Source organism: Diceros bicornis, chromosome 28, assembly GCF_020826845.1.
Source record: "Diceros bicornis minor isolate mBicDic1 chromosome 28, mDicBic1.mat.cur, whole genome shotgun sequence".
NCBI classification, from domain to species: Eukaryota; Metazoa; Chordata; class Mammalia; order Perissodactyla; family Rhinocerotidae; genus Diceros; species Diceros bicornis.
In genome coordinates this window covers 35,859,243-35,873,758 of record NC_080767.1, presented here as the reverse complement: position 1 = coordinate 35,873,758, position 14,516 = coordinate 35,859,243, and the positions used below count along the sequence as shown (strand labels likewise).

General features: G+C 58.3%; 1 protein-coding gene across 1 annotated transcript; it reads left to right on the top strand.

The window, feature by feature from the left end:
* Positions 1–5,111: 5,111 nt before the first annotated feature.
* Positions 5,112–13,993, top strand: AK1 (adenylate kinase 1). The gene is made up of 7 exons (XM_058524130.1): positions 5,112–5,175; positions 8,243–8,281; positions 9,857–9,892; positions 10,056–10,219; positions 10,942–11,058; positions 13,373–13,564; positions 13,754–13,993. Exons 2-7 carry the CDS (start codon positions 8,275–8,277, stop codon positions 13,820–13,822), a joined length of 585 nt encoding a protein of 194 aa, XP_058380113.1. The 5' UTR covers positions 5,112–5,175; positions 8,243–8,274; the 3' UTR covers positions 13,823–13,993.
* The last annotated feature ends 523 nt before the right edge of the window (positions 13,994–14,516 follow it).

The following is a 14,516-nucleotide window of genomic DNA, read 5'->3' as shown; positions in this document are numbered from 1 at the left end:
AATTTCCTGCAGGGCCCAGCAGGAGGCAGTCGGGCAGGGCTGCAACCCTGGGAGGGGTGCGGTGAGCCGTGGACTCTGCGGTGCTGCCGCCAACCTCTCGGTAAAAGGGCTTGTTTACTCCAGGTTGGCAGGAAGAAGGGGTCTGTGACTCTGGGAGATTACAACCTGTTTAGGCAGATAAGATGCCCGTGGGAGTGGAGGCCTAACAAAGGGTGGCTGTGTGAGACAAGGGCAGGCCGTCTGCTGGACTGGAAAGAGAGCTCTCCTGGGCACTGGGCCAACGGGGACCGTGGGCCACGGTGCTGGGAGGCGAGAATGGCACCATGCATTTGTCTCTCGCTGCACGTATACATTCATGCAAGAGGTAGCCTTGTGCATGTGCTGTATTAGGTGCAATTGATGAGGGAGGGAATGTCGGGGGGAAGAATGGCCCAAATGAAAGCCTAGTGGTGGGACCCGCAGCCTTACTCAGTAGGCAGCGAGGCTGCAGAAGGAGGGAGCAGTGGGAGGTGAGACCACTTTGGGCCAGATGGCAAAAGGCCATGAGTGCCAGCCCAAGGCGGGCAAAGCCTCCATCTTTCTTGCTTGGAGAGGTCATCCTTGCTGGGACAGCAGCAGGACAGGCAGGAGGCTGGGAGGATGCAGGGCCCAGGGCCCGGCTGACCAGACACAGTAATGGTGGTGGTGGGGAGCGTGTTGGAGAGACAGGGACTACTCCTTGCAAAGTCATTACGTGTGTGGGGAGCCCAAGGCCCTGCAGGGGAATGGGGATATGGGAATACGGCAGACTTCCAGCCCCACACAAAGGCTTCTGGGAATCTGGGTCAGACAGAGGTTTCTAGGTAGAATTTCTCCCAGAATGCTATGGCTCTTCTGTCTGTCCACTGGTGGGCATGAGGGGAGGTGCAGTAGGACAGTGTCAAGAGGGGGTCAGTTGCTGGGGGTGGCCCCTGGGAAAGTTCAGTTTAGCATCAGGAGGTGGGACTTTGGTGGAGGACGCTGAGGGCAGGAGGCCTGGGGCCTAGTCCTCAACCGCACAAACTCTCACCCTCTCAGATGAGACCCAGCAGAGACTGGTCCCCTCACTGCCAGAGTTATCTTCCTGAAGCCACCTCATCGTGGTCCTCTTTGCTCTGAAACCTCCACTGGCTCTCCACTGTGACCAGGACCAAACTTCCTCCTCGTTTGGGGTTCAGGGTCCCTCCCTTGGGGGTGGGGGCATCTCCCACCAGCTGCAAACCCAACGTGTGCTTCCCGAAGCAGCCGGTCCAGCTATTTCCTGTGATGCTCCCCCGCCAACCAGGCTTACATGGGGCAGCCTGGCACCGGGCCCTGTGTGCTGACACGTGGATCCAGCTGTGACCCTCAGAGTGAGGCCGCCCCAGATGCATCCCCCGTGCTGGCTTTTTTTTTTTTTTTTTTAAAGATTTTATTTATTTTATTTTTTCCCCCCAAAGCCCCAGTGGGTAATTGTATGTCGTAGCTGCACATCCTTCTAGTTGCTGTATGTGGGACTCGGCCTCAGGATGAACGGAGAAGTGGTGCCTTGATGCGCATCCGGGATCCGGACCCGGGCCACCAGCATCGCAGCGCGCGCACTTAACCACCAAGCCACAGGGCCGGCCCCGCCCCGTGCTGGCTTGTTTTCAAGCCTTGGAATTCTTTCTTTAACCAAAATATTTTTTAAATGTTTAAAAAATTGGTTTCATTTTATATGCTTATGCTTTTAGGTATTTTTTATCTTTTTTTGTGTGTGTGTATGTGAGAAAGATCAGCCCTGTGCTAACATCTGCCAATCCTCCTCTTCTTTTGCTGAGGAAGACTGGCCCTGGGCTAACATCCGTGCCCATCTTCCTCCACTTTATATGGGACGCCGCCACAGCATGGCTTGACAAGTGGTGCGTCGGTGCACACCCGGGATCCGAACCGGCGAACCCCGGGCCGCCGCAGCGGAGCGTGTGCACCTAACAGCTTGCGCCACTAGGCCGGCCCCCAGGCATTTTTTATCTTATAAAATAACTTAAACCATGCAAATGATATAAGATAGAAAGCAAGGGCATTGCCCAGTCCTATTCCTTGTTAACAGTCTAGGATATACTCTTCCAGATTTTTCCTCCATGCAGTTTTTTTCTTTCCCTTTTTCCCTTCCCTTCTTCCCTTCTCTCTTCCTTCCTCCCCACCTCTCCTTCTCTCCCCTTCCCTTCTTTCTTTAGGTTATAGCTGGGGGAAAAAGTCCTGAAACTTTAATATCCCAGCATTGGTGGCAAACCCATAGTTCATATGCAAATAAAATAATTAAAACAGGTACTCGAATGCAGAAGTTTGGTTGATTGGAAAGCTAATTAAACTTCCAACTTTCTCAAATAGAATTGCAAAAAGGCAAAATCGTGTTTTTCACAGTGACTTAAATATGGTTAAGACGAATGCAGAATAAAACACGTACTTAAAATAGTTTTTAAGCTTTAAAAATTTTTTTATTGTGGTAAAAAATACATAAGATTTACCACTTAACCATTTTTAAGTGTACAGTTCAGTAGTGTTATTAACTATATTTACATTGTTGTGAAACAGGTCTCCAGAACTTTCCATCTTGCAAATCTATATCCACTAAACAACAATTCCAAATTTCCCCTTCCCACCCAGTCCCTGGAAACCATGATTTCACTTTCTGTTTCTATGAATTTGACTACTTTAGATACTTCATGTAAGTGGAATCATACAATATTTGTCTTTTTGTGATTGGCTTATTTCACTTAGCATAATGTCCTCAGGGTTCATCTGTGTTAAAATTGTTCTATATGTAAAGTAATAGCTGCTTGTTGTATTAAAAAAGAAAAGGGGGGGGGGCCAGACCAGTGGCACAGCGGTTAACGCGCGCTGCATTTCGGTGGCCCAGGGTTCGCAGGTTTGAATCCCGGGCGCGCACCGATGCACCGCTTGTCAAGCCATGCTGTGGCGGCGTCCCATATAAAGTAGGGGAAGATGGGCACGGATGCTAGCCCAGGGCCAGTCTTCCTCAGCAAAAAAGAGGAAGATTGGCACCAGATGTTAGCTCAGGGCTGATGTTCCTCATGAAAGAAAAAAAAGCACAGGGAAGGCTTTGGGTAAGCCCCACCCCCCCCCCAGAATCACGTGCGCACCCTCGCCCTCTCAATTCTGCTTCATTTCATCAACTTTAAGATACCATCGATTTGAATATAAGACAACACAATTTTAGGCCGGCCCCGTGGCTTAGCGGTTGGGTGCGCGCGCTCCCCTGCTGGCAGCCCGGGTTCGGATCCTGGGCGCGCAGTGACACGCCGCTTCTCCGGCCATGCTGAGGCCGCGTCCCACATACAGCAACTAGAAGGATGTGCAACTGTGACATACAACTATCTACTGGGGCTTTGGGGGAAAATAAATAAATAAATAAAATTAAAAAAAAAAAGACAACACAATTTCAGATGTGCTAAAATGCAAAAAAATCTAGAATGATTTTCACAAAGGCAGGATAAGTCTTGCGCAGTGGGCTTTTTGACTATTTCTCTTGCACCACCAGCTGTGAAGACCTCTGGCTTCCTTTCTTGTGCTGACTCTACAGCAGAGTCACCACCTCCCTACCCCTCCTGGCTGTGCCACCGTCCCCCTATCAGTCTGTCCCCACTGGCACCAGAGAACCAGCCTGTACACATTTCCTGCCCACGTGTGGGATTCCCAACAGCAGAAGGGCACTTTGGATTGAAATTTTGATTGACATCAATTTGCTTTCCCCGAAGGTTGTGCCAATGCACACAGCTACCCACAGCTTTTTTTTTTTCCATAACTTTATTTATTTATTTTGTGGTATGTGGTAGGGGCCGGCCCTACCACAGCTTTTTCAAACAACTTCTAAGGCAGAACCTCTGAGCCAGCACCCACCCCTCTCACAGATGGGGACATGAAGGTCCCAAGAAGTAAGGACCTTGTCTCATGTCACAGGTGGCAGAACTGGAATGAGACCCAGGCCTCCTGGTGTCCTGGCTGCTATTGTTGCTAAGAAACCACCCACCTAAGGTGGTCTCACTCTCCTAGTAGTATGACTCTCTTGCTCAAACACCTTCCATGGCTCCCTAGTGCCTGCAAGACAAATTTTAAATTCAACCCGCCCCACCCTCTGGGGCTGCTACCTTCAAGGCTGTGATGTGGTCTAGTGGTCAAGTGCATGAGTTCTGAAGCTGCGTGGTTCTGGTCTCTGCTATGTGTCAGTCTCCACGGATAAAAACATCACTTTCTACCTGGGAACCTCAGGCAAGCTATTTTACCTCACCTGTGAGCCTCACTTTCCTCCACGTTTAAGGGTGCACAGACATGGTCTGAGTCCCATGGTCTGCCCAGCACCTGAGGCACAGTGAGTGCTCATTAATGGGAGCTGTTCTTTTGACCAGGATTGTCTGTCCCCTATGTGGGTACCCACAGCATTCTGAATGTCCCACATCCTTGCACTCGCTTCATTGGGAGCTGCCTGGCACCTCCATAGGGCAGGGCTGGTTTTTTATAATCTTCTACATGATCACCAGCTGGGAGATGGGTACGTGGGTGGTCTCTGGGGTCCTGGGGAGTTTCAGTCCCAAAGAAGTTCTCAGGGCCCCTGCCAACAGGGCAGAAGAAGTTCCAGGTGGGTCTTGGCCCAGGGGCCTCTGGGGAGGGGCTGGGGGACTGATCTGGCCAGCAAAGGCCCCAGAATCCATGCCTCAGTCCCCTCCCTCCCTGGTTCTGGCCTCTCTCTGCCACCAATCTGCTGTAGAATTTTGTGCAAAGAGCCTTTCCTCTCTGGGCCTCAGTTTCCCCAGCTGTCATACTGGAAGCCGGGTCCTTTTCCCCTGGAGTGATGTGGGCACAGGTAATGCAGGAATGGAAAACCCTCCGCAACTGTAAAGACCTGTACGCCAGCGAGCGCAGCCACAGGCACCTGGGCGTGCACGTTGGGGGACGCCAGTCTTGGCCTGGCGTCCCATCAGGGCTCCGCTGGGGTCCAGTCCCCCCTCCCTTCCCGGTGCGCTGTCCCTCCCTCCTTCCCTCCCTCCCTGCCATCGCCAAGCGCTGGCTCCCGGCATGCCGCGCGCTGCTGACAGCCTTATAAATAGTCGCCTTCGCTGGCGGTGGGGAGAACGGGCAGGGCACGCACTGGCCCCGGCGCCCACCGCACCCCTCCCCCAGGTCAGTGTGTGCCCGTGGGTCTGTCCCCGCGCGGGCGGGGGCGCCCCTGCGGGGAGTGGGGAAGCCGCGCGCACCTGGGGGCCGCGGGTTTGTGTGTGTCGGGGTATCCTTGGGGTTTGTGTGGCTGTGTTTGTCTCCGTGGTGGTGATCTGGACGTGTTTGCCTGTCTGTACTCCCCAGGCTCTGCTCTGGGCATTTGTGCCACACTGTGTGTGCTTTTGTGGATGTGTGTGTGTGGGTGTGTGTTGCAGTCCCTCCCAGCCTCCTAGACAGTCACCCCTTTGTCCGGCCAGCACTCCCCGGGCTCCAGGTCCCTGCCCTTGGCACATCCCGCCTGGGGCCCAGGGAGGGGGGGCCTGGGGTGACTGGCCTGGAGGACCTGGGCCGAGGCAGCCTGTGTGATTGGAGGAGCTATCCTGTGATGTCGTTTGGACAGCACTGCTGGAACAGGAAGCCCCTCGGGTGTTTGGCCCCCTGCCCCAGCCTCCTGAAAGGGCAAGGGCTCTGTGGAGCTCTGAGGTCAGCAGCTGGGGCCTCTCCTGGCACTGCTCAGGTACCTACCAGGAAGCTCCAGCAGCAGTGGGACACAGCCTGGGGTACAGGCCCAGAGAGGGAACAACAGCTGCCCGAGGTCACACAGCTGAGTGATGGAGCTGGGATTTGAACCCTAGTCGGTTGCCAACCGCTGAGAAGGCTGCTCTTGGTCGGGAGCTGGGAGACCTGGGTCTTGCCCTGGCATTGCCTTGTGATTGAGGTTAAGTCACTGTCCTTCTGAGCTCAGGTCCCCAGGCCCCTTGGCAGACCACCCAGTCTTACTGGGAGTAGCTGTGGCCCTGATCTGGGGGCCTTATAAGGCCTGGGTGCTGAGCCCGTAACCCAACTCCATCCTGGACCCCCTGGCCACCGTGAGGCCTCCTCACAACCCAAGTTATTTTGGACCAAGGAAATGGCAGGTCCCGGCAGGACAGAGGGGCTTAGGTTACCGGGAGAGGGTGGGGCGAGTGGGGTCCAGGCCACTCCTCAGGGTGGCACTGCAGGCTGTCCCTGGCCTGGGGACCCTCCCCCTCTCCCGCCAGCCGCTGAAGGGCGTTGGCAGCTCCTACCCTTCCTTAAGCACACTCAGCAGGAAAGAGGCTGTAACTCAGGCTCAGAGTGGCGGGACAGTCAGCAAAGTTGCTTAAGGACCCACTGGGTGCCAGGCCCAGAGCAGCAGAAAGTGCAGCCCCCAGTTTGACCTCAGCCAGGCCCTGGAGCAAGTCTCTCCTCCTCTCCAAGCCTCCGTTCCCTCCCAAGATGGCTGTGAGGGTGGAGTGAGGCCCCCAGCCCTATGCTCAGCCCAGGCCCAGTCTGGCGGGGGACACAGGCCTGCAGTGTGACAGAGAGGTGCCATACAGTGTGGTATGTGCCACACTGTGGGAAGTTTAGAGAGGCCCTGGCCGGTGTGGGAGTGGCGGGCAGAGTCCTGGAAGACTTCCTGAAGGAAGTGACATCCGAACTGAGTCCTACACTACGGCACCTTGGGGAAAGGCATCCATGTACTGTGCAACATTAGCCGGGGCCTGGAGGTGGGACACGGTCCTGGGGACCGTGGGTGAGGGAGCTCCATGTAGTTCAAGCCACTGCTGCTAAGGCTGCAGACGGTGTCAGGGGCCAGATCGCCAGCCCCTGTCAGCTATGTTAGGGGCCCAGGCTTTATCTCGGGAACTGAGGGGGCCACACATGGAGGGGTTTCATGCGGGCGAGTTACGTGGTCTGATGCCTGTCAGAGAAAATCCTGCAGTTTGCCTGGTGGAGTAAGGAGGTGGGGAGGCCCGTGGTGGCAGGGACAGTGGCCAAGCCTCCTGTTGGAACAAGGAAGTGGCAGTGAGGACACAGACTGGAGAGAGGTTCGGGAGCAAGAGGGTTGGGATGTGTGTGCACGGGGCGGAAGTGGGGTGTGGGGGAAGGGCGTTCACGCTGACCAGGGCCTCTGGCTGGGCGATAGGGATGCGGAGGAGCTGGGGACACGGGAGGGGCTGTTCACAGTCTGTGGGGTCTGTGGGGCTTCTGGGCCTGTCCAGGGGCCGTAGACTTATGGGGCTGGGGAGGGAGGCCTGGGCTGGCTGGGCAGGGATGGGGGGGTCCGGGGAACTGAAGCCAACAGCGAAAGGGCGAAGTAGGGGCCTGGGGTGGGGGTCCCAGGCAGGAAGAATGCTGGCCAAGGGTCGAGGGTCAAGGGTCAAGGTGAGAGGAGCTGTGATGGCTGCTGGTGGCCTTGGGGAGGGCTGGTGGGTGGAGAGTGGAGGCCAAAGGAGTGTAGACAGTAAGTCTGGAGACTGATGGGAAGGGGAGGTTGAGGGAGGCCCCTGGGGGGCCGTGGAAGCACAGAGTGGGGTCCGGGAGGGGTTGGAGTTGCCTTACCTGCTGACGGGAGGAGGAGGCAGGGCAGCAAGGACCTCAGCGGGGTGAGGGGACAGCACGATGTGGGGCGGTGGAAGGCGGGGCTGCCCAGGGGCGAGAGCCTGGGGCTCCCCTCATTTGAAAGCTGTAAGGGCTGTGTCCACGTGACCAGCCCCCGCAGCTTCCTCCCCCTCAGGCCTCTGTGTCCCTTTGAGCATCCTCCTGCAAACCCCATCCCAGATGAGCACACACGCAGCTCCCCCGTCCCTCCTCCCGCCTCCCGTCCCTCCTCCCGCCTCCCGGCAGCCTTCCTCCAGGCCCCGGGGAGCGTCGTCAAGGTGTCTGGCAGACGCTGGACCCACGCCCTGTTTTCTGGGACTTGCAGGGGGAGCAGCCCAGCAGTTGCTGGTGTCTGTTTAGGCCCCTCAGCACTGCCCTCGCCACCGGCTCCTCCAACGGGGAGAGGTGGACGGAAGGGGAATGCTGCCCTTCTGTGACAGGTGAGGTAGCAGCAGCACAGAGAGGAAAGTGACTTTCCCAAGGTCACCCAGCCTCCTGGGCTTTCTCTGCCCCCAGCAGTCCCCTCAAGAGCACGCTGGGGCCTGGCACGCACCGTGTGGCTTGGCGGGCGCAGAGGTGGGCGCAGGAGAATCCCCCTCACCCACCCTCCTGTGCCCTTGTGTTGCAGAGCGCTGACTCGGCTCACCGGACCTCGGCAGGATGGAAGGTACGAGGCTCCTCTCCTTTCCTGCTCGCTGCCTGGGCCTCAGTGTGCCCATCTGTTAAGGGGGTGTGCTCTCGGGAGACGTTCTGGGAGGGGTTGGAGGAGGCTCTGGGGCTGCTAGAGGGGGCCTGTCTGGGAGCCTCCAGCATCCTCCTTGGGCTTCTCACGGGATGTGCCAGCTCCAAGATTAATTTGAGAAGTGACGAGGCCTCCTTGAGGCTCCTGAGGGCCCCACAGCTCACCTTCTATGCTGGTATTTATAGAGCTGAATCCTTGCCTCTTTCTAGAGAGGGTGGGCCCTGGCGAGGGGAGGCCAGCCCTGGGAAGAGGCCCCATGTGTGCAGAGGCCAAGGCTAACGAGGACGAGGCAAGTGCCCTCCGCTCTCTGGGACTCAGTTTCTCCTCCAGGAGGGGTGGGTCTTGAGGATTTCTGGGGCCCTCCTGGCTCCTGTGGGCTGGGGCCGGGAGGGAGACGTGGGGCGGACAGAGAGACTGGCTGGCCCGCCTCCTGGCAGCCCCACCCGTCCCATCCCTGGCGTTGGGCCTCGGCCTGGGCAGCTCTTAAAGGAGCCCAGAGGGCCTGGCTCCTGCTGCTGCCTGAAGCCAGCAGTCACCCTTCCACCCCTGGGCTCCGAACATCAGCTGCCACTGGGCTGTGGCCTCCCCACGCCCAGGCTTGTGCCCGTCACACGGCAGGCAGACAGCGGGAGCCCACAGAAGAAGTCGTTCCTCTAGGCCTCCAGCCCCGTGGCTGGGAGGGCCCCTGGGAGCTGCCAAGCTCACCTCCTCAGTGGGGCAGGGACAAGGAGCCAGAGAGGGGTGAGGACTTCTTCCCTAAGGTCACACAATGAGGGCCTACTTCCCCGAGAAGGGAAGGCCAGGCAGTCTGGGAAGAGGGCCTGGGTTCCAGTTCCGGTTCTGGCATCCCCGGAACAGGCCCCTGCCTCTCTAGGCCTCGGTTTCCCCTGTCTGGTGGGGCTGTGGTCTTGCTGAGTTCTCAGGGCCAGCGAGGCAGAGGTTGGAATGTAAGCTGGCCTCCCTCTCTGGGCAAGGGTTCCATGTGCCCACCGCAGCCCTCTGCTGGGCAACCGTCTCCAGGGCAACGTATGTTGTGGTTGCCGACTCCACATTCACACTGCCCAGGGAAGGCGGGCGATGGGCAGGCCCAGGGCCTGGGAGGGCCAGGGGAGGGGACACAGCAGAACGGGACAATGGGGGCCTGCTGCTCAGCGAGAAAATCCCGCGATGCGGAAGACTCTAAGACCAGAGGTGACCTGCCCCCCACAAAGAGGGGCTGTGAGTGTTGGCATCCAAGCCCCTCAGAGTCACCTCACAGCCTGTGCCCGAGCCCCTAGCCTCCGGGCCTTTGCCTGAGCTGGTCCCTCCGCCTGTAACACCCTCTCCTCCCTGGCCTGTCCCAGTCTCTGAGCTTTCCTCGCCCGTCACCGCTCACTCTGGGCTGTCGTGAGCTGTGTCTGTCCCTCTGCCTGCGGCCCAGCACAGGCCTGGGACCCCAGAGGTGCTTCTGGCTCTTTGTCAAGCAAGTGGCTGAGTTCTGCCCCCCTTTCTCTCCCACAGAGAAGCTGAAGAAAGCCAAGATCATCTTCGTGGTGGGTGAGTCCAAGGCAGGCGGGTGAGGCAGCAAGCAGGGAGGGTCTTCGCAGGCACTGGGGGCTGCATCCTGGGCTCTGCCCCTCCTTCGCTGGGTGACCCGGGCAGACCCTGTCCCTGCGGGGGCCCCGTTCCTCAGGGCTTCTGAATGGGTGGGCGCTTGCAGGCGGGCCCGGCTCGGGGAAGGGCACCCAGTGTGAGAAGATTGTCCAGAAGTACGGCTACACCCACCTCTCCACCGGGGACCTCCTGCGGGCCGAGGTCAGCTCGGGCTCAGCCAGGGGCAAGAAGCTGTCGGAAATCATGGAGAAGGGGCAGCTGGTGCCACTGGTGAGTGGGCCCCGGTGGGGTGGGAGGTGACGGTGGCCTTGAGTGGATGTCAGCAGAGCCCATGACACACTGGCAAGGCTGACCCTGACCTTCCCTGGCTCTGAACCCTCTTGTGGGTCCCCACGGTCCTGGGCAGAAAATTCCTTCCAGAAGCTCCCAAGAGCCTCCAGGACCCTGTCCTCCTGATCCCTCCAGTCTCCCGCCACCCTGGCCTTTCTCCCCTCAAACTCATCACAATCTTTCCTGCCTGGAATGTTCTTTCCTCCTCAGCTTTCAGATCTTCCTGACTCCTCCGATTTGGGCTAAGATCCCCCCCCCACCTTTTTACCCCTGTAGCCCCCCTTCTTTGCCCATACAACCTGTGTCATGCTTGGAACTTGATGGATCAACTGTGTAATTGTCTGTCCCCTCAGCAGACTGTGAGCCTCCTGCGGGCAGGGAAGGGCTGCTTTGTTGACAGCTGTGTTCAGGGCCCCGAGAGGAGCTGGCGGGGAGGAGGGGCTCAGTCGATACTATTGAATGAACGAAGAAAGGAATGAATGAATGACTGATTTGCTCAATCTGTCAAGTCTTCACAGTTCAGAGAAGGCTTCCTGGAGAGGGAGGCTTGTTCCGGCCATGTGTTTTAGAGCAGAGGGCGTTTCAGGCTGTGGGGCAGCAAAGGCCCAGAGGAGGGGTGGGGAAGGGGGGCTCATGGCCTCCTTCTTTTGCTGCACCCCTAGGAGACGGTGTTGGACATGCTCCGAGACGCCATGCTGGCCAAGGTGGATACTTCCAAAGGCTTCCTGATCGACGGCTACCCTCGGGAGGTGAAGCAGGGGGAGGAGTTTGAGCGCAGGGTAAGATGTAACCTGGCGGGAGCTGCGACGTGGGGCGGCCAGGCGGAGGCTGCTGTCATGGGCAGAGAGAGACTGATTGGGGGTGGGAGTGGGGTTGGAGGGAAACCAGGGAAGACTTTCTGGAAGTCTTTCTAGAAGTCTAGAAGAAAAGGTGTAGAAGAGGAAGCACCAGGCTGGGGAGTCACCAACCTGGGTTCAGGTTCCAGCTCAACCCCTTGAGGTCTTGGGCCAGTCTTTCTGCCTCTTTGAACCTCAGTGTCCTCTTCTGCAAAATGGGAAAAGACAGTTGGCAGCTGCCTTGAAGGGCAGGATGGGGATTAGAGAGAATGCATTCTTCAAAAGTGGGGCTTGGCATTCCATAAACACATGGTCAGAGGGGCAGGGAACAGCATGAACAGGGCTGGAAGGGTCAGGCTAGTGTGGAGAGAACAGAATCTGTGGGGCCTGATAACTGGAGGTGATGTGGGAGAGGGAGGCTCAGGTCTGTTTGGAGGCCTCGAATGCTGGGGCGGGGAGTCTGGTTGGAAAGAGTGGGCCTTGAGGATGATGGCTCTGAGCTGCCTGAGGTTCCCACCAGGAAAACTCTGCAGGGTGGGAGCACCTCACCCAAACACACACATGTACAGGCCCACGTGCATGCACACACAGGCACACAAGCACACGTCCATGTGCATGCATGTCCGGAGGCACACATACACGGGCACAAGGCCACAGGCATATGTACATGTGCACACGCATCTGGCAGTGTATATACACACACACTCATGCAATGCGTGTACACGGATGCAGTAACCTATACGCAGAGACGCACACAAGTGCACACTCATGGGCACACGCAGATGCACACACATATACACACGTACACCCATACCTCTGGTGTCACAGGCCATATGGGGGAGACAGATGAAACTACAGGTTCCTAAGAGGGAAAGGTCAGCAAGGGTGGGTGGGGGGCTCAGGGAGGGCTTCTTGGCGGAGGGACTCCTTCCAGGCCTTGCAGGCAGGACTGGGCATCCCAGTGGGCTGGAGGCAGGACCAGACCCTTATCCCCACTCCCCATCTCTGTGAGGCTGGGGCTGTCTTTGGGTTTCCATAGCTTTGAGCCTCATCCAGAGGTCGGAGACTGTATTTCTTGACCTCTAAGTGGCTGAAAGACCTCAAGAAAGTGTCTACCCTGATCTGGGCCTCAGTTTCCCTGTCTGTGAAATGGGAGTTGACTGAGCTTCCTTCCAACTAGGAGGCCATGGACCTGTAGTCACATGCCAGGCAGCCCTGAGGCACGTCCTGGCCTGGCCCATATGCATCAGCTGTGTGACACCACCTCTGACCCTCAGGGCCACATCTAGAAAGTGGGGTTAATGAAAGTCTGCATCCCTCCGGGGGCTGTTCTGGGTGCTACTGTGGGCGCTGGGCTGGCACAGGGCCCAGCCCTGCTGTATCCTGCTTGGATCCGGGCACCTGGTCTTCCTGGCTGTGGACACCAGGGGGCGCCAGGGCCTCACTGAAGGAGAACGGTCGGCCTTATTCCCTCTCGCCCTTCCAAGTCATCCCAGCGGATGAAATGCTTATTCCAATGACAGTGACATTGTTCAGAACCCCCAGAGCTCAGCAGCCCCTCACCCCTTCACTCAGCCCTTGTTCCTTTGTCAAGTCCTTATCCAGCCCTGCTGGTGTAAGACAGACAGACGCCTGCCTGCCCCCGGGGCTTCCCAGCCTGGCTGGGGAGAGGGACGTGAAGTCAATAGCCAGACGCCCTCCTGAGACAAGCTCCAGACAGAAGGAGAGGAAGGAGGACTGGAGGAGCTTGTCCCGGGGGCTGGGGATGGTGGTGGGGGTGGCATCCGGGAAGACTGCCCTGGAGGAAGGAGATTTTAGCTCAGATCTGAGGACGAGCACTCGTTACTGAAGGAAAGGGTTCCTGGCTGAGGTTGCTGGCAGGAGCAGAGGCCTGGCACGGGAGGAGGTTGATGAGAGCCTAGACCAGAGAGTCAGTGTCTGAAGCAAGGAGAACAAGGGAGTGGGAAGCTCGAGATGAGGAGGCAGGGAGGCAGGGAGGCAGGGCCCATCCGTGCAGGACCGCATAGGTCGGGGAAGGAGTTTGGACTTTCTCCTGAGGGCAGTGGGGAGCCATGGAAGAGGTTTGAGCAGGAGAGTGGCAGGGCAGATTGGTTTTCAGAAGGTCCCTCAGGCTGCCTTGGGGAAGGGCTTGTAGGTCTGAGTGGGTCTCAAGTGGGGCCCCAGAAGTGGGAAAATGGGGAGAAGGTGGCCCCAGGGGGCAGGAACGGGGCCCCTGTGACTAGTGCCCTGCCCACAGATCGGACAGCCCACGCTGCTGCTGTATGTGGACGCAGGCCCTGAGACCATGACCCAGCGGCTCCTGAAGCGTGGACAGACCAGTGGGCGTGTGGACGACAACGAGGAGACCATCAAGAAGCGGCTGGAGACCTACTACAAGGCCACAGAACCCGTCATCGCCTTCTACGAGAAACATGGCATCGTACGCAAGGTGTGGGCCCGAGGGAGCCCTAGGAAACCTGGGGTTTTCCTGGCGTGGCCTCAAATTGCTGTGACCTTGGGCCAGCCCTCCCCTCTGGGCCTTGGTTTCCCCACTAGTTGGATAATGGGCCGCTGTCTCAGTCCTGCCTCGCCCAGCCCTCCCCGGGCATCTCCGCCCTGACGGCACGTCTCCCCGCAGGTCAACGCCGAGGGCTCCGTGGACAGCGTCTTCTCCCAAGTCTGCACCCACCTGGACGCCCTCAAGTAGCAATGCTGGAGCCCCTCGCCCGGCTCCCAGCCCTGCCCCACCCCTGTCCCGACCGGAGGCCGCCTGGCCTGAGCTCAGCGCCTCCACCCTGCCGGGCTCGAGCACAGACAGCGGAAGCCACTTTATCCTGTTTTCATGGACAGCCGAGCACTAAAGGAATTTCTAAGGACATTTGGTTTTCCTCCTTTTTCTTTGCTTCCATCGGAGTTGATTCACGAGGCATGGCCGCCCCGGCCCCTCACCCTCCCATTCCTCCTTGGGCCCCTCAGCCCCCCTTGGCCAGCCGCCCTCCCTGAGCTCCCGTGGAAGACACAGGGCCCTTCCTCACACAGGTTGTGCTGGGCCTGGGGATCCAGGGTGGCTGAGGCAGGGTCCCTGCTCTCAGGGACTTGTGGTCAGGCAGAGCTGGGCCCTGGCCTGGGTGCCTCCGCATCCTTGCTGCGTGGCCTTGGCCCTGACCCCTCATCTCTCTGAGTGTGTTTTCTGTACTTATCTGCCCCTGGGGCCCGGGCTGCAGCAGGCAGCGAGGTCATGGGCTGTGGGGGCTTCCTGGGCAGTGGGGGTGGCACATGTCAGCCGGCCAAGTGGGCGGTGAACTGGCCTCCTTGGTGCAAGAATCTCTGAGGGTCTGGAAAGGGCACTGAGATTGAGTGGGGGGTCACGGTCAGGTGTGCCTCCCTGAGGAGGTGAGACC

What these genes read in the sequence shown, in the direction of transcription:
- AK1 (XM_058524130.1), top strand. An exon ending in AGGGGCAGCTGGTGCCACTG is followed by an intron (nt 10,220 to 10,941) that starts GTGAGTGGGCCC and finishes CTGCACCCCTAG; the next exon opens with GAGACGGTGTTGGACATGCT. An exon ending in GGGAGGAGTTTGAGCGCAGG is followed by an intron (nt 11,059 to 13,372) that starts GTAAGATGTAAC and finishes CCCTGCCCACAG; the next exon opens with ATCGGACAGCCCACGCTGCT.